The 27078-nt window shown below is 38.2% G+C and overlaps 1 gene segment (V, D, J or C); it reads right to left on the bottom strand.

Annotated features, from left to right (window-relative positions):
- Window positions 1–10749: 10749 nt before the first annotated feature.
- Window positions 10750–25015, bottom strand: LOC116629220 (the record flags this gene model as incomplete). The annotated part of the segment is given in 4 exon segments: window positions 10750–10972; window positions 13415–13462; window positions 16784–17113; window positions 24864–25015. Coding segments are annotated over 4 exon segments (673 nt in total), but the record flags the coding sequence as incomplete, so codon positions are not given.
- Between the last annotated feature and the right edge of the window lie 2063 nt (window positions 25016–27078).

Below are 27078 nucleotides of genomic sequence, written 5' to 3'. Positions count from 1 at the left end.
TGGCTGAGTAGGAATTTGAAATCCAGATCTCGATCCTTCCTTCCTTCCTTCCTTCTTCCTTCCTCCCTCCCTCACTCCCTTCCTCACTCCCCCTCTCCCTCCCTCCCACTTTTCCTCCTATTTTCTTTCTTTCTTTCTTTCTTTCTTTCTTTCTTTCTTTCTTTCTTTCTTCCTTCCTTCCTTCCTTCCTTTTCTTTCTTTCTTTCTTTTTATTTATTTATTTTATTTTAAAGATTTTTATTTATTTATTTGACAGAGAGAGACACAGCGAAAGAGGGAACACAAGCAGGGGGAGAGGGAGAGGGAGAAGCAGACTCCCCGCTGAGCAGGGAGTCCGATGCGGGGCTCGATCCCAGGACCCTGGGATCATGACCTGAGCTGAAGGCAAACGCTTAACGACTGAGCCACCCAGGCGCCCCTGATATGAGGAATTCTTAATCTCTGGAAACAAACTGAGGGTTGCTGGAGTGGGGGGTGGGGTGGGAGGGATGGGGTGACTGGGTGATAGACACTGGGGAGGGTAAGTGCTATGGTGAGCGCTGTGAATTGTGCAAGACTGTTGAATCACAGATCTGTACCTCTGAAACAAATAATGCAATATATGTTAAGAAAAAAAAAAAAGAAGATAGCAGGAGGGGAAGAATGAAGGGGGGTAAATCGGAGGGGGTGACAAACCATGAGAGACGATGGACTCTGAAAAACAAACAGGGTTCTAGAAGGGAGGGGCGTGGGAGGATGGGTCAGCCTGGTGATGGGTATTAAAGAGGGCACGTTCTCCATGGAGCACTGGGTGTTATGCACAAACAATGAATCATGGAACACCACATCAAAAACTAATGATGTAATGTATGGTGATTAACATAACAATAAAAAAGAAAAAAAAGTAACTGACTTTAAACAAAACAAGAATTCCTCATATCAGTGAGGTCATATGATACATGTCTTTCTCTGATTGACTTATTTCGCTCAGCATAATACCCTCCAGTTCCATCCACGTCGTTGCAAATGGCAAGATCTCATTCCTTTTGATGGATGCATAATATTCCATTGTATATATATACCACTTCTTCTTTATCCATTCATCTGTCGATGGACATCTTGGCTCATTCCATAGTTTGGCTATTGTGGACATTGCTGCTGTAAACTTCAGGGTGCACGTACCCCTTCGGATCCCTACATTTGTATCTTTGGGGTAAATACCCAGTAGTGCAATTGCTGGGTCATAGGGTAGCTCTATTTTCAACTTTTTGAGGAACCTCCATACTGTTTTCCAGAGTGGCTGCACCAGCTTGCATTCCCACCAACAGTGTAGGAGGGTTCCCTTTCTCCACATCCCCGCCAACATCTGTCATTTCCTGACTTGTCAATTTTAGCCATTCTGACTGGTGTGAGGTGCTATCTCATTGAGGTTTTCATTTGGATTTCCCTGATGCCGAGCGATGTTGAGCACTTTTTCATGTGTCTGTTGGCCATTTGGATGTCTTCTTTGGAAAAATGTCTGTTCATGTCCTCTGCCCATTTCTTGATTGGATTCTTTGTTCTTTGGGTGTTGAGTTTGATCAGTTCTTTATAGATTTTGGATACTAGCCCTTTATCTGATATGTCATTTGCAAATATCTTCTCCCATTCTGTCGGTTGTCTTTTGGTTTTGTGGACTGTTTCTTTTGCTGTGCAAAAGCTTTTTATCCTGATGAAGTCCAAATAGTTCAATTTTGCCCTTGCTTCCCTTGCCTTTGGCGATGTTTCTAGGAACAAGTTGCTGCGGCTGAGGTCGAAGAGGTTGCTGCCTGTGTTCTCCTTTAGGATTTTGATGGACTCCTGTCTCACATTGAGGTCTTTCAACCATTTGGAGTCTATTTTTGTGTGTGGTGTAAGGAAATGGTCCAGTTTCATTCTTCTGCATGTGGCTGTCCAATTTTCCCAACACCATTTGTTGAAGAGACTGTCTTTTTTCCATTGGACATTCTTTCCTGCTTTGTCAAAGATTAGTTGACCATAGAGTTGAGGGTCCATTTCTGGGCTCTCTATTCTGTTCCATTGATCTATTTTTGTGCCAGTACCATACTGTCTTGATGATGACAGCTTTGTAATAGAGCTGGAAGTCTGGAATTGTGATGCCACCAGCTTTGCTTTTCTTTTTCAATGTTCCTCTGGCTATTCGGGGTCTTTTCTGGTTCCATACAAATTTTAGGATTATTTGCTCCATTTCTTTGAAAAAAGTGGATGGTATTTTGATGGGGATTGCATTGAATGTGGAGATTGCTCTAGGTCGCATTGACATCTTCACAATATTTGTTCTTCCAATCTATAAGCATGGAACATTTTTCCATTTCTTTGCGTCTTCCTCAATTTCTTTCATGAGTATTTTATAGTTTTCTGAGTACAGATTCTTTGCTTCTTTGGTTAGATTTATTCCTAGGTATCTTACGGTTTTGGGTGCAATTGTAAATGGGATCGACTCCTTAATTTCTCTTTCTTCTGTCTTGTTGTTGGTGTATAGGAATGCCACTGATTTCTGTGCATTGATTTTATATCCTGCCACTTTACTGAATTCCTGTATGAGTTCTAGCAGTTTTGGAGTGGAGTCTTTTGGGTTTTCCACATAAAGTATCATATCATCTGCAAACAGTGAGGATTTGACTTCTTCTTTGCCGATTTGGATGCCTTTTATTTCTTTTTGTTGTCTGATTGCTGTGGCTAGGACTTCTAATACTATGTTGAATAGCAGTGGACATCCCTGCCATGTTCCTGAACTTAAGGGGAACGCTCTCAGTTTTTCCCCATTGAGAATGATATTCACTGTGGGTTTTTCATAGATGGCTTTTATGATATTGAGTTATGTACCCTCTATCCATATACTCTGAAGAGTTTTGACCAAGAAAGGATGCTGTACTTTGTCAAATGCTTTTTCTGCATCTATTGAGAGGATCATATGATTCTTGTTCTTTCTTTTATTAGTGTATTGTTTCAAATTGATTGATTTGCAGATGTTGAACCAACTTTGCAGCCCAGGGATAAATCCCACTTGGTCGTGGTGAATAATCCTTTTAATGTACTGTTGGATCCTATTGGCTGGTATTTTGGTGAGAGTTTTTGCATCCATGTTCATCAAGGATATTGGTCTGTAATTCTCCTTTTTGATGGGGTCCTTGTCTGGTTTGGGGATCAAGGTAATGGTGGCCTCATAAAACAAGTTTAGAAGTTTTCCTTCCATTTTAATTTTTGGAACAGTTCCGGAAGAATAGGTATTAATTCTTCTTTAAATGTTTGGTAGAATTCCCCTGGGAAGCCATCTAGCCCTGGGCCCCTGTTTGTTGGGAGATTTTTGATGATTGCTTCAATTTCCTTAGTGGTTATAGGTCTGTTCAGGTTTTCTATTTCTTCCTGGTTCAATTTTGGTAGTTGATACATCTCTAGGAATGCATCCATTTCTTCCAGATTATCTAATTTGCTGGCATAGAGTTGCTCATAATATGTTCTTATAATTGTTTGTATTTCTTTGGTGTTGGTTGTGATCTCTCCTCTTTCATTCATGATTTTGTTTATTTGGGTCCTTTCTCCTTTCTTTTTGATAAGTCTGGCCAGGGGTTTATCAATCTTGTGAATTCTTTCAAAGAACCAGCTCCTAGTTTCGTTGATCTGTTCTACTGTTCTTTTGGTTTCTATTTCATTGATTTCTGCTCTGATCTTTATTATTTCTTTTCTCCTGCTGGGTTAGGCTTTATTTGCTGTTCTTTGTCCAGATCCTTTAGGTGTAGGGTTAGGTTGTGTATTTGAGACCTTTCTTGTTTCTTGAGAAAGGCTTGTATTGCTATATACTTTCCTCTTAGGACCGCCTTTGCTGCATCCCAAAGATTTTGAACAGTTGCGTTTTCATTTTCACTTGTTTCCATGAATTTTTTAAATTCTTCTTTAATTTCCTGGTTGACCCATTCATTCTTTGGTAGGATGCTCTTTAGCCTCCATGTATTTGAGTTCTTTCTCACTTTCCTCTTGTGGTTGAGTTCCAGTTTCAAAGCACTGTGGTCTGAAAATATGCAGGGAATGATTCTAATCTTTTGGGGCCAGTTGAGAGCTGATTTGTGACCTAGGATATGATCTATTCTGGAGAATGTTCCATGGGCACTAGAGAAGAATGTGTATTCTGTTGCTTTGGGATGGAATGATCTGAATATATCTGTGAAGTCCATTTGGTCCAGTGTGTCATTTAAAGTCTTTATTTCCTTGTTGATCTTTTGCTTAGATGATCTGTCCATTTCAGTGAGGGGGGTGTTAAAGTCCCCCACTATTATTATATTGTTGTCAATGTGTTTCTTTGCTTTTGTTATTAATTGCCTTATATAATTGGCTGCTCCCATGTTAGGGGCATAGATATTTATAATTGTTAGATCTTCTTGTTGGATAGACCCTTTAAGTAGGATATAGTGTTCTTCTTCATCTCTTATTACAGTCTTTGGTTTAAAATCTCATTTGTCTGATATAGGGATTGCCACCCCAGCTTTTTTTTTGGTGTCCATTAGCATGGTAAATGGTTTTCCACCTCTTTACTTTCAATCTGGGGGTGTCTTTGGGTCTACAATGAGTCTCAGACAGCATATCGATGGGTCTTGTTTTTTTATCCAATCTGATAGCCTGTGTCTTTTGATTGGGGCATTTAGCCCATTTACATTCAGGGTAACTATTGAAAGAGATGAATTTAGTGCCATTGTATTGCCTGTAAAGTGACTGTTACTGTATATTTTCTGTGTTCCTTTCTGGTCTATGTTACTTTTAGGCTCTCTCTTTGCTTAGAGGACCCCTTTCAAGATTTCTTGTAACACTGGTTTCGTGTTCGCAAATTCCTTTAGTTTTCGTTTCTCCTGGAAGCTTTTTCTCTCTCCTTCTATTTTCAATGACAGCCTAGCTGGATATAGTATTCTTGGCTGCATATTTTTCTCATTTAGTGTTCTGAATATATCATGCCAGTCCTTTCTGGCCTGCCAGGTCTCTGTGGATAGGTCTGTTGCCAATCTAATATTTCTACTATTGTAGGTTACAGATCTCTTGTCCTGAGCTGCTTTCAGGATTTTCTCTTTGTCTCTGAGACTCGTAAGTTTTAGTATTAGATGTCGGGGTGTTGACCTATTTTTATTGATTTTGAGGGGGGTTCTCTGTGCCTCCTGGATTTTGATGCCTGTTTCCTTCCCCAAATTAGGGAAGTTCTCTGCTATAATTTACTCCAATATACCTTCTGCCCCTCTCTCTCTTTCTTCTTCTTCTGGGATCCCAATTATTCTAATGTTGTTTCGTCTTATGGTATCGTTTATCTCTCGAATTCTGCCCTCGTGATCCAGTAGTTGTTTATCTCTCTTTTTCTCAGCTTCTTTATTTTCCATCATTTGGTCTTCTATATCACTAATTTCCTCTTCTGCCTCATTTATCCTAGCAGTTAGAGCCTCCATTTTTGATTGCACTTCATTAATAGCCTTTTTGTTTCGACTTGGTTAGATTTTAGTTCTTTTATTTCTCCAGAAAGGGTTTCTCTAATATCTTCCATGCTTTTCTCAAGCCCAGCTAGTATCTTTAAAATCATCATTCTGAACTCTATTTCCAACATCTTCCTAATGTCTGTATTGATTAGGTCCCTGGCAGTTGGTACTGCCTCTTGTTCTTTTTGTTGAGGTGATTTTTTTCCATCTTGTCATTTTGTCAGAGGAGAAAAAATGAATGAGAGAATAAACTGCTAACAGGGTAATAACAACCCAAGAAAAATATACACTAAACAAATCAGAAGAGACCTGGAATTGGGGGAAAAGAAAGGGAAAGAAAGAAAAAAGAAAAAAAAGAATAAGATAAAGATAAAAACAAACAAACAAAACAACAACAACAAAAAAGAGAATATGATCAACTATGATCAGGCTGGTGCATAGATCCGTGCCACACACTAGATTTGGGGCATATTTTGATCTGTTAGAAGAAAGTGCCTCCCAAAATTTTAAAGAAAGAAAAACTTATATATGTGCAAAAATAAGCGTTAATACGATGAAGGGGTGGAATATGACTGTAAAGATGAAAATTATAAAAGATTTTATAAAAGGAATTGATAAGATAAGAAGTTGGTTGATAAAAGAAAGAAGAGGATTTAAAAAAAAAAAAAGGGAAGAGAATGTGATCAGGCAGGAGACTAGAACAAAGCCATACACTAGAGATATAGGGTATATTTTGGTGTGTTTGAAGAAGTTGTATCCCAAAATTTTAAAGAGAGAACAACTTATATATATATATGTATACCAAAAATAAGGTTAACTATTATGAAGGGATAGAATATGACTCTAAAAATGAAAAATAAAAAAGTTTTTTTTTAAAAAAGGATTGATAACATGTTGTTTGAAAAAGGGAAAAAGAAAAATTCAAAAAAAAAAAAGAAAAAGGAAGTTAAAAGAAAAAAATTAACTTTGACAGTCTAAAGAATCATGGGAAAAAAGCCATGAATTCTATGTGCAGTATTCCCCTAGCTCTGGCGTTCTCCCATTCTCATTGATCGGTAAACTTGGTCTTGGCTGGCTGTTCTCGCTGATCTTCTAGGGGAGGGGCCTGTTGCCGTGGTTCCCAAATGTCTTTACTGGAGGCGGAATTGCCCCGCCCTTTCCAGTCGGGCTAAGTAATCTGCTTGGGTTTGCTCTCCAGAGCTTTTGTTTCCTGCAAGCTTTCCGTCCAGCTTTGGAGGATGAGAGTGAAAATGGCGGCCTCCCAATCTCTGCCCCGGAGGAGCCGAGAACTCGGGGCCCCGCTCCTCAGTGCGCCCTCAGAGAAAAGCAGTCAGTCACTCCCATCTCCCCGGTCTCCGGCCACACTCCGTGCTCACCCGGCTTGCGACCGAGCGTTTCTATCTCTGGCACCCGACCCCGGGTGGAGTCTCCAAACCCAGCAGATCCCTGCGGTGCGCTCCCACGCCGCTCCTCCTGGGGAAGGAAGGTGAGTCTCCCTGGATCTGCCGCTTGTTGGGTCCCTGCTGGAGGAGCAGTGGCCCGACTGTGCCAGGGATCATGGTTTAGGGCAACCCCGAGCTGAGAGCCCGCTCCTCTGCTCTGTCTCCGCAGCTGGCTTCCCTGCTCCGATACCTGGGAGCTCTGCCGCACTCAGGCACCCCCGGTCTTTCTGTGACCCTGAGGGTCCTGAGACCACACTGTCCCGCGAGGGTTCCACCGGAGCGATGTCCCTCAGCGGAGCCGACTTCTAAAAGTTCCGATTTTGTGCTCCGCGGCTCTATCACTTGCCAGAAGTGGCCGACGGAGGCCCCTCCCCCGCCGTCTATCCTCCGGAATATCGCCTCAGATTCACTTCTCCGCACGTCCTACCTTCCAGAAAGTGGTCACTTTTCTGTTCAGAGAGTTGCTGCTACTCTTTTCTTCGATCTCCTGTTGAGTTTGTAGGTGTTCAGAATGGTTTGAACCCTATCTAGCTGAATTCCTGAGACCAGAGGAAATTTACTCCTCCGCCATCTTGCTCCTTCTATGTCTGTGTTCTTGTGAGGGAAGAAGCACCTGCTATTGTGATGTCTCCAGTCTACCTGTGCTAATAGCTTCGTGGGCGCGAATCTCATGTCACCCTGTCCACACTGACAAAATGAGACAGAAAGTCAGAGCCTCAGTAAATCACCTGCCATGCAAAAATGCAGATCCTGGTGGAATGTCAGGGATCACCTAGTGCTACAAGATGTCTGCGTGCTGTTTCCTTCAGAGCAGTGTCATCGGAGTGGACTGAGGGAGCAGCGTCTCAACAGTCCTGGTCATACGATCCCCACTCATGTAGCAGGTGCTGGAATGAACTTGGTATAAAATAGGGGGACCCCTCACCCACAGCCTCACAGTATGTTTGACAGCAGGAGCATGCGCAGATGGATATGTCCTTTCCATTAGCTGTGGCCCTCTGGAAGTGAGCAAAGTCAGCTGTGGTTTAACTGTCCTTATTTCATCTTCCAACACCCGAGCCACCTCTTGCACAGCCCCAACCAGCAGGGGCCGGTTTGACTTCAAGCATTTTCCACAAATCAACCACATTTGACAGAGCACGTTGACAAAAAGAGCCTGAGAAAGTAAAGCACCATCACCACACCAGCGCCCTCCTGCCCCCCACACTGTCTCCTGCACCACCACCTTCCCCCTTTCTGCACCTCCCAGTCCAGGCAGTCCAGGGCCCACTGGGGAAGGAAGGTGCTAAGGAGTTGGAAGCCATGGGAGACACTGCCTAGGAGCCCCAGCAGTGACTCAGCCCACACAGCTTTAGGTCTTTTGCTAGTTCTCCTCTGTGCCTCTGTGCTTTCCACGTGCAGTAACAGGTCCAGATCTCTCAGTAGAGACTCAGACGTTTGTCCTAAAGAAGTCTGATCACATTCTTGAGAATCAAGGAGTAAATCGAAATTAAATTTCCATTTTCTTGTATCTGATGGGTTTTAGGTTGTTTCCACATGGGAACCTCTACTTGGTTTCCAACAGAATGTTTCACAGAAACTGAAGTTGATTGTAAATAAACAAAAAATCCTTCCCAATTTTAAATGAGACATTGTTTTATTCTAATATATAAAAACTTTTACTTTTAAAGATTAATTTGTAAAGGAGAAAAATAAACAATCATTTATTTCTTCACCCACCAACCATGCATTGAACATTTTGTTTTATACTTATGTTTGTAGAAATATACACACACATATAAATGAGTGTCATACTTGTTAGTGTTATTACTTGTAGAAATCATGCTCAAAAGACTGGACAAATACTGCACAAAAAAAGAGATAAAAATGGACTCAATGTATGAAAAGATGATTATCCTCATCAGAGAAAAGCAAACTAAGATCATAATGAGATACTATTTTTCACCTGTCACATTATGAAAATCGTGATGTTTGACAGCACTTTCCTGACACTCACCTACATCATGGAAGAAGTGTACAATGATGCTCTCTATTGGGGTAAGTTGGCAATACCTGTCAAAATGACCAGTACGTATGTCCAAAGTGACATAAAACAATATTATAATTTTAGCATATTTTATGATAGTAAAAGATTGGAAATAATCCATTGGTCTATCACAAGGAACTGATCTTATAAAGTATACAGTCACCAATGAAATACTCTGCAGCTAAGTGTTCTTTTATATTGACATAAAAAGAGCACAAGGATATGTGAGAGGTGCAGAATAATGTATGTCATTACTACCTATGTGTTAGAAGGAAGAAAATTAGATCTATATGTATTTATTTTTTTTATATCTAAGTTCATATTTGCCTAAATAAAAATTGGAAGGATGGGCAAGAAACAAAAGTGTGACCTATAAGTTGTGTGCAAGTAGAGACAGTTGTTGGAGTAAGATTTTGTAGTTCAATTTTTAGAGAGTTTAAATTTTGGAACCATGTGAATGTATAACAATTTTAGTAGGGTCTTGCTGTGCATATTTCTTCAGCAACACTTTCTTTTTTTTAAAGTTTTTATCTATGTAATCTCTACACCCAATGTGGGGCTTCAACTTACAACCCCAAGATCAAAAGTCCCTTGTTCCTTAGACTGAGTCAGCCAGCAGCCACCTCAAAAACACTTTTCTGATTAATTTTCCATTTCTTCAACAATCTACATTTCTGTGTAGATGCATCCTAGTCCATCATACAACATCATTTGTTTTATTTTATTTTTTAGTTTCTTATTGGGCACTTGATTTAATTTGGGACTGTTGTAAATGGTTCTATGGTATTGCATATAAATCTTAGTGCATACCATAAGGGTGTGAGTGCGTGCAAGCAGGTGTGTCAGCTATTATTTCTAAAGTAGAGCTGCCAACAGTAGATGCTAATGCTGTTGAGGACTGGCATGTACCCAGCAAAATTAACCCATTTCATCCACACAACTCCAGGAGACGGGCACACCATATCTTCATTTTACAAAGGAGAAAATTATGGCACAGATATTTCAAATAGCTATAGACTCAAGACTTAAACCCAAGTACTTGGGGTTCAGAGTTCAAGCACTTAACCCCTCCACCACTCTACTTTTCCAGTGTTAGTGGGGCTCTCATGGGGTTATTGTGAGATCAGGAAACATGGGTCTGAGCACACCAGCCAGTCATGCGACATGTTATACTGTCGCCACCAGAATATCTTAAACCAAATGAGTCTGAATCTCCTTTCCTCTGAAGGAGAAATAACCTGGGCACCTTCAGTGGCTGTGGCCCCCTTGGCACCAGTGCCCCAAAGAAGGCATCATAAGGACTATCTCAGGGAAAGATTTGAAATGTGGAATTGACCAATATTACAACCAGTACTGAATTTAAAGGCTTAGTTGTCATGCTGTCCCTTACTTGGACTCTCAGTTAGATTGCGCCAAACGAAAGTACGCGGAGGCCAAAGTAGACTTTTGATTGTTTTTATTGTGCCTATTATGAAAGCAGTACAAAATTCAGGTAGCAAAGATTGCAGCTTCCAGATGTGTAAAATAAAAGGTTTCGAAGCAATTATCTGGTTAAAGAGCCCCAGGAGATACACCTGGAAGCTGTGCGTTGGCTAAACTCAGGCAGGGGTGGCTCTGAGGAGCTGGTAGACATTAAGGAGAGAACAATGCTGAAGCCCCTGTGGATGGCCCCCTGGCCCCACCCCTGAGTCATGGCAGAATTTGTTCTTACTGCAGATTGAACTTTTCTGCTTGTCCAATGGTTTGTAAAACCATTCTGCAATAATGACACAATAGAAAGAGACACATGTGAACTGAAATAACCCAAACCCAGAAAGCCCTGCTATATTCTCAGATGATGTTTTAGGCGACAATAGCCAATGAAGACAAGTGGACCCTGGGTGCCACCATGTGCTAGGAACTCTTCCCATTGCCACAGAATGCTGGCCTCCCAAGCAGATAGAAGGCAATGATGGTGGAGTAAATCAGGTTCTTGAGGAGGAGGAGGAGGTAGGTGTAGTAGGCAGAGGTGCTCATGAGCTGCAGCTGCAGGGTGTCTAAAAGAAGTCATTTATTAGTTTTACCTTTTGTTCTTTTGAAGGGCTAGGACTTATTAATGGCAGAGGGGTCACATTATACATTTCTGATGACCTAGGTTGAAGTGACACTCCCCCAACACAACCCAACAGTAAGCATCTACACCACCAGCACCACTACCACTACCACCACCACCAAATAACTCAGAATCCAGCTTGCAGGTCAAGTCAATCAACAACATCAGAGATTCACTAAGAACATTCCAAATTGTTAAAAAGTAAGGTTATATCTTAAATGAATGAGTCAACCTGAAAAAAACATTGGTGAGAAATAGCTTTTACCATTTCTTCACCCCCACCATGTCTCTAAGTAATAATAACTGCTAATATGCTTTAACCACTAACTAAATGGCAGACTTAATTTGAGAGGTTTGTGTGCAAAGCTTTAATCTTACTTAATTTTTCAATAACCTACGAGATTATTATTTTCATTGTCATTTTACAAATAAATTGAGAACAGAGAATTGATCTGCCTGATGTCATACAGTTAGTAAGTACCACCAGCAAGATTTTAATGCCAGCAACATAATGTTCTAGAACACATTCCTACCTACTCTGTATTTCTGTACCTCCACGTGTAATAAATACTTCCAATAACAAAGAGTTAAGCATAAATATAAAGGTGAATTGCTGATTTAGAAGCATCTTAGCCACTACACCTTGTGTATTACTGAGATTCCTATCAAGGGTACGATCAATGGAAATTTGGTTGTGCTCAAGGTAGGGTGGGTGGGAGGTTTTAGTAAAGAGGGCATTAGTTGTGATGAGCACTGGGTAATGTATGGAAGTGTTAAATCATTATATTGTACACCTGAAATTAATATTACCCTTATGTTAAATAACTGAAATTTAAATAAAAACTTGAAAAAATAATAAAATAAAGTGGAAGAAAGGGGCGAATCCAAATTCTCTGCAACTTTAGGAGGTCAAACTCACTCCCTTGTCTTTCCTGAATACCTTCATTGTAGCTATGATGTTATATGATAATTGCATTTTCTATCCTTTGAGGTTTTGTAGGAAATATATGATGTCAAGAAATAATTAATGACAACGATGGTGGGCAGGACTGGCTATTCAATGAACCACTAGGCTGTCTGTTCATCTGGAAATTTCTTTTTTTTTTTTTTAAGATTTTATTATTTATTTATTTATTTTTTTGACAGAGAGAGAGAAAGAGCCAGAGAGCACAGGCAGGGGGAACAGGGGAGGGAGAGAGAGAGAAGCAGGCTCCTAACTGAGCAGCGAGCCTGACATGTGGCTGGATACCAGGACCCTGGGATCATGCCCTGAGCCAAAGGCAGACGCTTAACTGACTGAGCTACTGAGGTGCTCCTGGAAATTTCTTTTATGTGTTTATCTTGTAAGAGTCAGAACTCAAGAATCATTAGCCCTTGCTGTGGAAAAGGACCTCGAGTGGTGCTGTGCTCATAACACCTCCCTTGGTCAGGTAATATGTTAGCTAAGGTCCAGAGGCTCCTTGAGATTGGACATGGAGGGCAGATCAGCAGGGTTAGAGTCAATGCTCCTTGTAGTTTCTTGATATATATGTTGGGAGAAAGGACCAGAAACCAGTACTTATAATGTGTCAGCTAAATGAGATACCCTATGCTAGATATTCCACATATATGACATTATGTCTTCAATAACTGAGTGAGGCGTTATTCATGTTATTCCTGGTTGGCTCAGAAAATGTAACTGCTATACCCATATTCATGTAGCTAATAATTAAAAGACTGGGGTTAATATCCAGTCTGTGGCATTTGAAACCCTGCACTCATGTGTGCACCTGTCTCAGGGCCTTGGCTTTGGGATTTAGAGAAAGAATAAAAACTGAGTAAAGTGTACGAATTGTTAATTCAGGTCTGGGTTGAAGCCCCAGATCTCACTGTGTGGCACAGTGCAAGGGACTTAATTAATTTTAGTTCATTGCCCTCATGTGTCAAATGGGGATAAACCCCTTCACAGTGAGTATTAAGGGAATTAAACAAAATGCACTCACAGTGCAGCACAACGCCTTCTGTATGAGAATCTCTCAGTGTCAGTTCATGTTATTAACCACCAACAAGAACAAAGACTTAAAGATATCTAGAAGCAACTTGATACCATGTTTTCCTCAGTCAGTAGAAACAAAGGCCACAGAAGTGAATGGAGTCCATTGTTGAAAGAATTCAGAGCACATCACTGCACCCCTAATTTATAGTCCTCTCACACCCAAACCAGCATTTACTGTGTGAAGATGACTCCTGAGAAATGATGGATTGACTTAAATATCACTCAGTCTATTTTGCAAGATACAGCCATTCTGAGGTTTCTCCCTGAAGCCAGGGAATTTCAAAAGTTAAGGTGATCAGGAGGAAAAAATGCTATAGCATAACATAAAGGCAAACATAGACAAAATCTTACCATTTTCATCTTTCAGAGAAGCTTTTGTAGAGTTAATAGCAGTGAGCTCTAAAAGAAATAAGAGCAAGTATTATTCAGTTGTTCATATCCATTATTTGACATGTGTCTGTGTTGTGGATGGATTGATAGATCGATCAATCGATCAGCTGGTAGAGAAATTTTGTCAACAGAAGGAGAGAACCATTACTAATATGAGCACCACAATTCCAGAACTGATTGTTCTGAGTGTGTAATTCAGTAGATCCATTCATATATTTCATTTCTGCACATGAAGATGTTGAAGTTCATGAATGATACATTTTTTTTCTTCTTTTCTCACCACTGGAGGGTAATGTCTAAGACTATCTTGTTTTCCTTCTGTGCTCATAGCTCCTAGCACAGAGCCTGCCGCACAGTAGGTGTTCTATAAATACTTGTTGAATGGAAAAATAACTAGCAACATTGGCTGCTGTACAGTCCTCAGCACCCACTGCTGACATGAAGGGAGGGTTGCTACCAAAATGAATTCATCCAACCCTAGAGTGCACAGCAGAATCTTAAATTTTGGAAGGAGTCTGGAATAGGTAAATTCCCCATCTAAGCAATAGAAAGAGGTCCTACCCTTCCAAAGCACACATGTTCCCAATATCCCCAAGTCTTGCACACGATTTTCTGGAGTGGTGGTGTTTGTGGACATGAGAACAATACTAATGAAAGCCAATACCTATTGAGTGATTATTACTGTGCCAGGCACTATGTGAAAGGTTCACATGTATTAGATCGTCTGATTCCCTAGTGACACTGATGTGAGCTGTATTCGTGTTAGTCATGAAGAAATAAGATTTAGAGAGTCTAAGTAACTTGCTGGGAGACATACCAGTGATTGGCAGAGCCAGCACTCGAAGGACAATTATGGGGGTTTAAATGAGCTAGAGCATGTAGAAAGTACCTTGTAAAATAATCCATAGAAATCGCACATAACTCCACCATAGTGGACTCTCAGGTATCATCTCTTCCCCTATCTTAATTACTCTTAGAAAATGACCTTTTTATTATAGAAGCTCAGCATTTCAGTGTGCTTCTTTCCAGGGATAGAAAGATTGGACAAGTGATAATCATAGTTTTCTGAATATATAAAAATGAGATGAGGGTTGTATTTCTCTACAGTGTAAAAAAAACCCACAAAAACAAAAACAAAAACCCAATATGCATACAAAGACAAAATTCCTTAAAAAGATCATTGACGAGATTATTTGCTTGTAGAGATCAGAGAGGGAGACAAACCGTGAAAGACTCTGGACTCTGGGAAACAAATTGAGGGTTTCAGAGGAGAGGGGGGTTGGAGTAGCTGGGTGATGGGTATTAAGGAGGACACGTGTTGTGATGAGCACTGGGTGTTGTATGCAACTGATGAATCATTGAATACTACATCAAAAACTAATGATGTACTAAATGTTGGCTAACTGAACATAAAAAAAAAAGATCATCAACTGTTGGATGGAGGAAGAGAGTCCCAACATGTTTTGGTTTATCATTTCTCTCCTTGATGTGTCTTTGTCCATATAGATATGGTTCTGTTATACAAATTATTCACTCCACACAATCTTATTTTGGTATGCTCTTAAAAAATGAATCTGAGGGGGAGACGAACCATGAGAGACTATGGACTCTGAGAAACAACCTGAGAGTTCTAGAGGGGAGGAGGGTGGGGGGATGGGTTAGCCTGGTGATGGGTATTAAAGAGGGCACGTACTGAATGGAACACTGGGTGTTATATGCAAACAAGGAATCATGGAACACTACATCAAAAACTAATGATGTAATGTATGGTGATTAACATAACATAATTAAAGTTGGTTTCATGAAAAAAAAATGAATCTGAGCTATAGGCTTTGGGGTAAATCCCAAGAACAAAAATGTTTATATAATCATGTTTAGATGTTAAAATATCCTCAAGAACTGGTTTTTAAGTGTCTTAAAAGTCTCTTTCTTTTCCATACAGTGGCTTTGCTCATTAAAAGAGAAATAAAAATCTCTTATCACCATTATTGATTGAGGTTTAAACATTAAGGTAACAATTTTTCAAATTAAATCTGTGTGTATATCCTAGTTTCACTTTCTTAATCAGTGTTGGTTGAAAACTTGGACCAGATTAGTTTTATCTCTTTTCAAAATCACTTATTTGTTTTGTGCTTCCATGTTCTATATATTTCATCAAAAACAAAAACAACGAACAAAAAATTCACAAGCATTAGCGTTAGAAATTTGTTGTAGAAAGGCATTAACAGAAATGCCCTCACTAGCTTTGTTGCTATGAGAAGACCTTGGGAGACATTCCTTTCAGAATTTAATTCCCAGGGAAAACACACCATAAGGAAGAACTTCTCCCTTTTGGATAATTATCACCATGGAACATACTATAGTATAGTTTTACTTTGATCACTATAAAAATTAATACCTAAAGAACTTCAGCCCAGTGGTTACATTAAACTTATGCTTAACTCATTTGCCTCCTCTCTGTTTCTTAGCTGTAGAAATAAAAAAAAAAAAATTGGACTGTTTTTAATCTTCAGTTGTTTTAGGGAAGGATATACATGAATACAATAAACAGATGAATAAATGTATCCATCTCATGTTTTCAGAAACAAGCATTTTCACTGACATTATTGCACTTTCTCTTCATCACACGCCAGGAGAAAGGAAAGGTTAAGCCAGTGTTTTACTCTAAATTTGATCATTGGAAACACTAAGGATCCAAGAGGATAAAGATTTACTTCAGCAATTCAGAGTGGTACACTGCAAAGGTCTTTGCACGTTTTGTTAAGTGTTGGTTTCCCGCTGCTTCCCCAGGGCTTGTGAACCACAGGGAAAGTACAGACTGGTTCCTTCTCACGGGCCCTCTGGGGCCTTGGTCTGTGATGTTAATGCCAGGACTTGACTTCTGAATCTAGAGTTTACTGGACCACAGCCAGGCCAGGGTTGTACTTTGAGTAGAGCAGTACTGAAATGAGAAGGACTCTGGCTGCTGAGTAGAACATTCCTGAAAGGTATATTTGTTCCTGTTTCCTGATCAAGTAAGATCATCAAAAGTGGACTCTCTTTTGAGCAGTTATGGTGTGTGAGGTTGCTAGGTGCTTTCATGTGTATTGTTTCATTTAATCCATACAATGACCCTAAAAAAACATTACTGTGACCTTCATATTTTGGATGTATGTTCCAAAGCCCATTCTCTTTCAATTCTATGGGGAAATAGCAAGACATTTATACTACCATTAAAGGTAATAACGTTTAGAAAGACTTCTATTTGTTTCTTTTCAATAATATTTAACAGAAAAGGTGGGGTATTTCCTTTGATGAAAAGAGCACTGGAATACATATACATGTACATACCTTTTATATGGGAAGAAAATAGAATCTCTTGATCAACCCCTCCTTTATTCCGCTCGTGTTTGACAATACATTTGTGTTCTTTATCCATTGACGCTCCAGTCACGGTCAGCCAGCTGAATTTCATGTATGTGTCATTAGTCTTCATGGTGTCTCCCTGCTGCGATTTCAGAATTGTTTTGCTATCTTTTTCTTTCCAATCTATCTTGATAACATCAGGGAAAAAATTCTCAAGAAGACAAAGATATGTTCCAGCCTTATGGAGTTCTCTCTCAGCGGTTGAAGGAAAAAAAATTGTGGGCTTGGGAGCAATGTTTGCATCAAGGTTTCTATCTGTGGGGGAAATGGAAGAGCAATTAGAACATTATTAGAGAAACACAAACATTGTATGGTTTGGAACCACCTAACACAGTAAAATGAGGAAATTTGCCATAGAATTAGTGCTTATCACAGGCTTTTCATCCACAGTGGGTTATGAGGGACTGATTGTTCTTATTTTCAGCGGGAAAACAGGTACAAGAAGTCATGTAACTTGCTCAAAGTGACAACTATTAAGTGGCGGAGTCTGGATTAAAATGTGAGATTTTTTGAAACACACACTCACATTTTGAATAGGAATCTACTGTAATGCGTACTTGACAATCTATCAAGCTGACCTTTAAATCTTCAAATATGTAACCCAAACCCACTTCTGAAGTAATGGAGGTCTCCTACTTAATTCCTGATTTTACAAAACATCTCAATCTCACATCTGAACCATTCCAGGATTTTGAGTAGGGCAATGTTTAAAACGGTACCTCCCAAGTATTTACAATGCCTTGAATTTAGAAGCAAAGTGTCAGTATTTCCAGAACTGTATTTAAAAACTTACTATTTTCAGAAATGCTTTTGTATTAGCTTTATCAAGTAACACACTTACCAGAATTTTGTTTTGCTTAGGAAAATGTTCACTGAAATCACATTTTATATTGGAATTTCATTTGTTGTTTAGATATGATTAAGAAGACACCATATTTTGATTCTCAGAGTCTCCCTTTAAAGTTGAATCTGCCCTAGACAGCTGCTAAACAGTTTCAGAACACCACAATATCTGTGATTTCACCCGCTGAATAAAATGTATATATAACTGTTGAAGTATAAAAAGTTATAGCTTCACTAATGATATACTATATGTTGGCTAATTGAATTTAAATTTTAAAAAAGAAGTTATGGTTCCAGAATTTCTTGCAGTCATAACGTCAAGACATACAACAAAACAGCATAGTTTTAAAGGGCATGTCACTTGACATGGGTATGTTACTTGATTATGCATTTATTGTTAATGATTGACATTATAAATGTTAGGACCCTTTAAAATTGATTTCCAAATGAAATGCAAGTACTTTTCTGATATTCTCTTTGGGTTAGTTTGGAGTTAGTTTACTGATTCAATGGGCAATTTCTTAAGAAAAGAGGAATTGGATTTCTCATTTGAGAAGAAAGGGCAAAAAATTCTTTTTTGGGCGGTGGTTCGTAATACTTTCTCTCGCTCTTTTTTTTTTTTTTTTAGGAAAAAATTCTTGAGAATTTTTACCCGTGTAGCAAAGCTCCTGATTTTTATACTAAATCAGTAAGCAAGCAATTAGTTCCTATTCATGATACAAATAGAATTAGGTCATGATATACTTATTTTAAGTATACACCTTGGGGGCACCAGGGTGGCTCAGTTGGTTAAGCATCTGCTTTCAGCTCAGGTCATGATCCTGGAGTCCCTAAATTGAGCCCCATGTCAGGCTCCATGCTCAGCAGGGTGTCTGCTTCTCCCTCTCCGTCAGCCCCTCCCCCTCCCTGTGCTCTGTCTCTTTCTCTCTCTCTCTCAAATAAATAAATAAAATCTTTTAAAAAGGCTTATATATCTTGCTTGTAGGGCAAATAATATTTTACTGATTGTAATAGTAAGACACTGTATATTTTTCCAACCATATACTTTGTTTTTAATTTAAAAAGCATGTTAGATAAACAAGATTAATTTTTCCATTTTATATGTTATTTACATAATTTTAGTCTCTAGTCAATATATTAAGGAATCTAATTTACATCTTAGAAACTGTATTTTTTTTTATAGGAACACTTCTGATTCATTATAGTCAAGAAACTGAAAATCAAATGATGAATTTGAAAAATTTCTAGAAAGTGACACACTGTTTTATTTCCTGTCCCTTTTCTTTTGCTAGATTCTTGTTTTATTCTTTTCAGGATAAAATGAATCTTGAACTTCCACAATTTTCTCAATGGAATATTAACTGAGCATTAAAATAGTGTACTTGATTACATATAGTTAGTGCCTATATTTTGGGTAATTATATTATACGGTTTTTTCTTCAACATTTTTTTTTTAAACATTAACAGCAGTTATTATGGCCAAAATCATTTTTATGATGCATGAAGTTGAAAGTGTATTCCAAAGTAAATAAGCCTGTCCAACACATTTATATACATTCATTGGAATAACTACAAAATTAAATTGTCAGAGTTATTTATATTTTATTAAGATGCAGCAGTGTGAATTCTATATAAATTTCCCAAATGTCAGCTACATTTTCAATGCAAGTGTGATATTTCAAACCTGCATATTGGTGTTGATTTAATTGTTCTCTATTTTTCTGTTATTTTTCTTTTACTAAATAAATAGAGCTATTTCATATTTGAATGTGAATTTCAAATTTATGGCATTTCTAACTTTATTTAAATACTAACTGTATTTAAAAAGTTTAAACTTTTTTCTAATAAATGCGAGCATGAAGGCCAAACTTGTTGGTGTCTGACCATGTCTGCCGAAGGTCACCATCTGTGAATGACATTAAGTGTCATGGTGCCCACAGTAATGATGCAGTGGGAGCATGAAATATGCTTGTTTAAAGACCATTTCTTCCATTTTATAAAGTGGAAGTGGAAGGCAATGCCCACTCTTTCACTTCACATGCCTCCTAAAGGACTCATGCACTGAAGTCCTTTTCTCATTTTATGGTGAGAAAAGCATAACAAATTTGAAAATTTAGTGTGCTTCATCACATTTTTCCCCTACCTTTGAACATAAAATTTGACCCTGTGTTTCTTGATAGATAATCACAGGCCTTTTTTCTTCTGCTTTCCTTAGTGCTTTTGATCTTCTATTTTTATTTCATGATTTAACTCTACTTGTTTATTTGATTTCTTCTCAAATAGATTTTGGAAATAGGTAGTATAACTAAGTGAGAAATAGTTTGTGCATTAGAGCTTGTTTCTTTTTCTGCCCCAGAACTTGATAGTTTGGTAAGGTCTAACTCAAAGATGACATGAAAAACGGGAGATGTTTGCAAATCCTGCTCTGAGATACAGACACAAAACACGTAGAATTCAAACACATTGAAATGCCAGAGCATAAGGTGGAGCTTTCGTTCCCAACATTATCCCTCACAAAACAGGGCTTGCCTTATGTGTCAGCCTCTCATATTAAAAGAGGCTCTTCTAATGCTCTACTTTGATCAAACAATACTACTTGGATATCAACCTGAAATGAACTCAAATTAGTTTTAGAGGTAGAGCTGGTAAAAGACAGTAAAGAAGTTTAATATGGATTTGGTAAATATTACCTGGAACAAAAGTCTCTACATGTTATGCTTACATTGCAAAATATAGAATACCAGAGTAAATAAAAAATGCTTTTTAAAAAAATTTTTAAGAGGGTAATTTTCTCTTCAGATAAACTATCCAGTGACATCATCATAAGGGGATCTCAAAACAGACACTCAGACCCTGAGACAACTCAGAAATTTGCTCTGAAGTGGATGTTTTAGATGCATGTGAAGTGTTTGCACAAAATTTTGTAATGAAATTGAGGGCAGAAAAAGCAGTATTTCTCAACTGATATTTGTATTGATATAATTTTTAACTATGTAGGTATAATTTAATTAAGATATTAAATTTAGAAGTGAATATTTGAGTTTTATCCATATTATTATAAATTTACATATTCAAGTTGCAAAACCTCCTTCCTTTTTCCTTTACATCTGGATATTTCCACTGAAACATGAGAGATCACCTTATATTCAGGCTAACAATACTTGAGACAATGCTTATTACATTCTCATCATTTTTAGAATCAAGTGACAATGAGTCTTAGAAATTGAAGTATTCCACAAATTAGACCATTGGTTCTAAACTGATCTGTAGACTAGATGGTAATTATTAATATATTTTTCTGTACTCCTGATGTCATAAAGATATCCAGTAGGTGGTCATTTGAATTCTGGAGGATAGACATTCTTTATCACTGACCATGTCCCAATTTTTATGATAGCTATTTCCATATTTAATTTCATATACTCCTAGCACCATTCACTTGAGATTGTTGTTACATTGATAATATGAATGGATGGAAATCCAAGATGTTAACAGTAACAAGTGTCACTATAATATCTTAATTTTTTCTTTTCTAATTTTTTCCATAATGAGCATATATCATTTTCATAATTTTAAGAAAGCAATAACAAGTGAATCAAAATTTATTTGCTAACAGATGATTATACAGAAAATGATAGATCCAGTTCACAGTCCATATTTTTTTTCTGCACCACACTCTCCTAAAAAAATTATTTTCAGGAACTCATGAATTATGTCTATGTCACCATTATTAAACTTGGTTCCTAGAATTTGCATCGATCATGTAGTCAGTTGGAAAAAAGAGGACCAGAAACTTGCTTTTCAGTTTATGATACATTTGTGCCTATGATCACAACCACTAAGGAAAACTAAATATGTCATTTCTTTAATTTTTTCAATGTTTTATCACCTTTGTGAAAATTCTTTCAAAACTTTTATTTGAGGGCACCTTGGTGGTTCAGTTGGTTAAGCATCTGAATTCTGCTCAGCTCATGATCTCAGTGTCCTGGGATCGCCCCGCATGGGGCTCCATGCTAAGCAGGGAGTCTGCTTCTCCCTTTCCCTCTCCTTCTGCCCCTCTCCCAGCTCATGCTCCCTCTCTTTCTCTCAAATTAATAAGTAAAATCTTAAAATAAAAATTTTTATTTGACAAGACCTTGTATGCTAGAAACATCCCTATGAGACAGTCTCCCTCATTCAGGCAAAATTTCATCTTTAAGGCTAATGAAGAATGAACAAATTTACCAGACTGAATTTAGGCGAAAAATAACCCCTACCTTATGACATTCTTGAATAAGTTGCATAGTTAAATATTTTGATACTTGATATTAATCATCCTCTGACCAAATGAGAGTTTAGCAACTTTTTGTTCATTCTTTTCCATTATTTTTGGAATCAAATAAATAGGATATAGAAACTTCTTTACAAAAATTTCAACACAGAAATCTCAAATGGACCTAACATCTACACTACTTAGGGACCCGCAGTTGCTTTAGCTACTTAGCTAAAGGACTAGGGCAGAGTCACCAACCTCTCCAAAGATCCTGCTGCTACTTGTGACCAAACTGTGTCCAAATCCTAGAATTCTGAGCCAGCGCCAGCACCTAGACTGCAGCCCCTGCATTACCAGCCTCCCTCCCCTCCCTTATACTGAAGAATGTAATTTACCTGTAACCCTGAGCTTTGTGCCAAGACCAAACACTTTGATTCTGCTCCAGCCATACTAATCCCACCTGAAAAGCTTTTACAGAAATCTCTCTTTGTGCGTCTTTTAAAATTGTGCCCATATTTTTTCAATATTTATATAGATTTATAAAAATGGGCCTTGTTAACATTAAACAAAGATAAAGTTCAAGCAAAATCACATTAGATATGATCATAGCCAAGAATGGATTAACTGACCCCTCTCTGCCTGGACAGCTTGGGTCTGTCTTTCCCATCTCACTCACAGGAGTTGGGGAGTATGGTTTTACTTTTCCATTTTCTTGACCCTTAGATATCTCTTCTTTTAAAGGGTTTTCCTGTGTGATATCACTTCTTTTACTAGAGATAATTTACAGCTATTATTTCTTTTGTTTTCAAAGAGGAACAAAAAAGTATTTACTAAATCAATGTTCGGTACTTTTACAGGTATTTGTTTTTCTTTCTATGTATTGAGGGGTGGGTATCTAGTTTGATTGTAAAGTAAGTTCTTTCCTGAATCCAATCCCCACTAATCAGCGACGAGATGAGTTGTTACAGAGTCTGAAATCTTAATGCTGATCTTGTAACATATTTATTACAGAAAGATTGCCTCTCTGAACCTGAAATTACCCTAACAGGTTCCAGGGTATTGAGTTACAATCCTGAGCTGCCCATCAGAGGATCCTGCTTGGTTTGCTCTCCCTGCAGCTGTCCCAGCCGGAGTGCAAAGGCAGCTCTGAGTTCTGCAGCTGAGTCCTGCATGTAGTACAACTGCTCCCATTCTTCTGCCAGCTTCCATATTTCCAGCAAATTTGATGCCAATACAGAAAAGAGTTGAATTCAATGGTGTCAAAGGACTTGTCATTTAATAGAAATTCCCCAAGAATCACATTTTGAAAATTTAATAAGTGCATATTCAGCATGACTTAATTGATGTCTCGGGGGAAGAGAGGCAATTTTAGTGCCATGATTAGAAGCAGAAGCATTGTTTTCCACGTGAGGAGTCATACAAATTATGAGCTATTACTAGCTAAGCATTCAACTAAAGAGTCTATTTAAAAGGTCAGGCTACAAAAGACTATATATTCGGAATATAAAAATATGGCTTAATGTTTCTAGTATCACATAATGGTCTAGACCATGCTTTTTGGAATGGACAAGTCTCTACTGGATCCCACTCTTCACCATAGTAACTAGCCATGTGACTTTATGCAAATAACTGAATTTCTCCAAGCCTCAGTATCCTCATCTGTGAATTTGGAATAAGAGGATATACTCTATAGGGCTGTTGAGGAATGAGATAAAGCACTAGACTAGTCAGCATGGTATCTGACCCACAATAAATCTTAGCTAATATCATGATTTTCCTTAGTGGGATGGTTTCAGGCCATTTTATCAAATTCTTCCATCAAACAAAATATATGGATTTTATAAGCAATAGGTATTTCATAAGTTAAGACAACAAACGAGCTCATGAATCCAAGACGTTCCGGGTCTCTCGCAGCCACAAGCTGAAAAACACAGGACCCAATGAAACCACAGTCTAGAATAGTTGTCCTCTAGACTAGAAGCTTTTTAGTGTTGAGACTGTGTCTTTTTCACCCTTTGATCTCTAGCATCCAGCAGAATAACTGTCTTCAGTAAATGTTTGCTGAGACAATAAATGAACAAACGAAAGTGTAAAACCACACAAACTCTTTTCATGGACGCTGGAGCTGAAGTGGTTTACTGAGCTCACAAATTTCATTAAACTGGACCATATTTAGGTAATACCCCAAGACTAGCAATAACACAAATTTTGACCAGTCTCAGCCTCCTCTCTGAGAAGTTAGAGTAATAAGGGGATTATTGATGTTCTATCATCATTTACTGCAAGAGTTAATTTTTTTTACACTGCTGTTAAAGATGAGATCAAAAGCAATCACATATTTTGCAGGTTATTAGAGAAAGGAGCACTATTCATTAAGAAAGGAACACTATTAATACTAGAGGTACTTAATCAAAGCATTTCTCACTTAAAAGACCAATTAGAAGAAAAGCATTTTGGATCCCAGGATCCTGGGATCGAGCCCCGCATCAGACTCCCTGCTCAGTGGAGAGCCTGCTTCTCTCTCTCTGATTGCTGCTCCCCCTGCTTGTGTGCTCACTCTCTCTCTCTGTGTCAAGTAAATAAATAAAATCTTTTAAAAAAAAGAAAAGAAAAGAAAAGCATTTTGAACCAATAACTCACACCAATGGTTTGTAGGCACAGTCCTAAAAATAATTTTAATTTCAAGCCTGAGTCTATTTTTGTGTGTGTATATATTCTGAAGGTAGAATTTTAATCTGCTTACACACAGGGAAGTAAATAAATCATTTGCAAAGTAATTTTCTTTCCATATATAATAATCAGTAGCTGCAAAATTACTGTCCATATGCTGAGGTGATCCTACATTGTTTTTTCTAAAAACCATCTATCAGTATTCCATTCACAGTGTCAAAACAGAACAGAGTTACTTACCTGGGGGAGTTACTATGAGCTTAGTTCCTTGTGCAAATATCTTGATCCAGCCTGAGTAACCACATTGGTTAGAGCTTCTGCAAAAAATGTCAGCCTTCTGAGCTTCATGGCAGGACCAGCAGGTAGAAACCTTGTACTGGCAATTTGATCTTCTTCATTCCCTTGGAAGTCCTTGAATATAAGCTTCATGGCATCTGATATCTTATAAGTTTTCCTCAGATTAAGAGACAGCAATATCTGTTTTCCAAGGAGGCAGTTAATCACAGAAACAATAGAAAGCAGAAACAATAAGAGCAAAAGAAAAGAGAGAGGGAGTAATTGGTCAACCAACTACTTACCTAAATTACCAGGAAAATTACCATCAATTAAGAGGTTTTGATTTCCAGGTATTCAATTGCGTGAAACTGCTCAGAAATCACATCAAAGGAAAAGCCTTTCTGTTCTCACAAACACCAGACCTGCTCCATTAGCAATTTGGGATTGTATTTCTAAAGGAGGAAACTCTTCAGTAACCCAAAATGCAAATATGTCAATAAAAATATACTTGAGAAATGTGAACAATGTTCTCCATTTTTAATCAGCTACTTTTACAACTTGGCAAAATGATTTTTTACTACATAATGCAAAATGAGAAATATTATTTGTGTAATGACATATTATTCCTGGAATGAAGGAATAAATTTGTAGAAGTCTATCTTCCATCATATAATAGATTCCTATCTAAACCAAAATTTTAAAACAAAACCCAGTTCTCTGATATGTTGAAAGAAAAAGCCTCTTGGAAGCTATTCTGTGATCTTCAGAAATGCACGTGTAGCTCTACCTCTGTGGTTAACTAGTTTTGGACAAGGAATTTGCCATCCCTCGGCCCCCACATCCCATTTGCTGTGTGGGCATTGGGCTATGTATGTCCAAAGAGCCCTTCCTGTTCCAACAGCTTATGAACCTGTGATTAAGAGCAGGAAAGGGTCTGATATGGTTGCTCAAGTGAGAAAGGAGTTGAGGGTTAGTAATGAAGAAGGATTTCTTACAGGTCCCTTCTGACTTTGTGACATTGTGAGATCCCAACAGCACAATAGCAGGGGGCTTAATCAGACTTGAGGACATTATTGATTATGAGGTAAAAGACTCTGTTGTCTTTCTTATCTGTGTCCAAGCCAAAATTGGGCTCGTTTTACAGGTAATATTGGTTGAGCCATATAGGATTCATTTCAGGGGCTCCCCTTCTTTTGGTTGGTACCATGCATGATAGTCTTCTCCGGGGAAACCCCAGACAGCTTGCAACCTTATGTGCACTGTTCTCTCATGTCTTTGGTTAAAGGAGACTTGATCCTGAGAGATTCTCATTTCGCTATCTACATTTGTCAAACAAAGGAGAAAATCAGAGAAACTTGACAAAGTTGACAGTGGACATAAAAACATGGAAAGATAAGATTGGAATATAGTCAACCTACAAATCCAAGCTGAAGACATGTATATCCATGGAGTTGGCGTTGCCAATGACTAGTCAGAATTCTCTCCAAGAGGGCGCATGCATCAGGACTGGGGATGCAGTGGCAGCCCTGTTCTTCAGAGGCAAGGAGAGGGGAGGAAGGTTTGCTTTAGAACCAATGAAAGATATTAATACGGTCTGTCTCAGTGTTATTTTATTATGTTCCTGGTATAAAGAACTATCAGGTCCCAGAAGACCTCACCAAAACACCTATGTTATAATAATTCATTGTTATCTTCCCCTTGGGAACAACACTCTTGCATTGTCCTTTAGGTTTTGCTTCAAACACACTATCTTTGAGCCCTTTTTCACTCTGAATGAGAATGTGGGGAGCTCTATGCCCATCATGAGAATTGGAAGAAAAGTTTAATTCTGTATAATAACAAATGAGACAATAATCCCACAACTATGCAGAAGTATATATATTTTATAGATCAGTAGTTTGTAGGAAGTTCACAAAGTTTGGTGAATATTAAAAATTACTGTAGTTATTGCTTTAGAGGTTATTATATTTCTACACTCTACTGTGAATGAAGAAAAATCTTGGAGCAAAAATATCCTTTGGTTTATTATCCTCGATTCTTTTCCAATTCACAATTCTTAGCTTTTCAAAATAAAGCAAACTTTACTGTTGTTTGGAGGACAATGTATGGTGTGACTTTCGAAGAGTCTCTGAGTTCCTGTGTTAGCTGAGATGGCTCAGGGAAGCAGTTCAGTTGTAAC

This window comes from Phoca vitulina, unplaced genomic scaffold (genome assembly GCF_004348235.1).
Source record: "Phoca vitulina isolate PV1807 unplaced genomic scaffold, GSC_HSeal_1.0 scaffold396, whole genome shotgun sequence".
NCBI lineage: Eukaryota > Metazoa > Chordata > Mammalia > Carnivora > Phocidae > Phoca > Phoca vitulina.
This window is presented reverse-complemented; position numbering and strand designations above follow the sequence as displayed.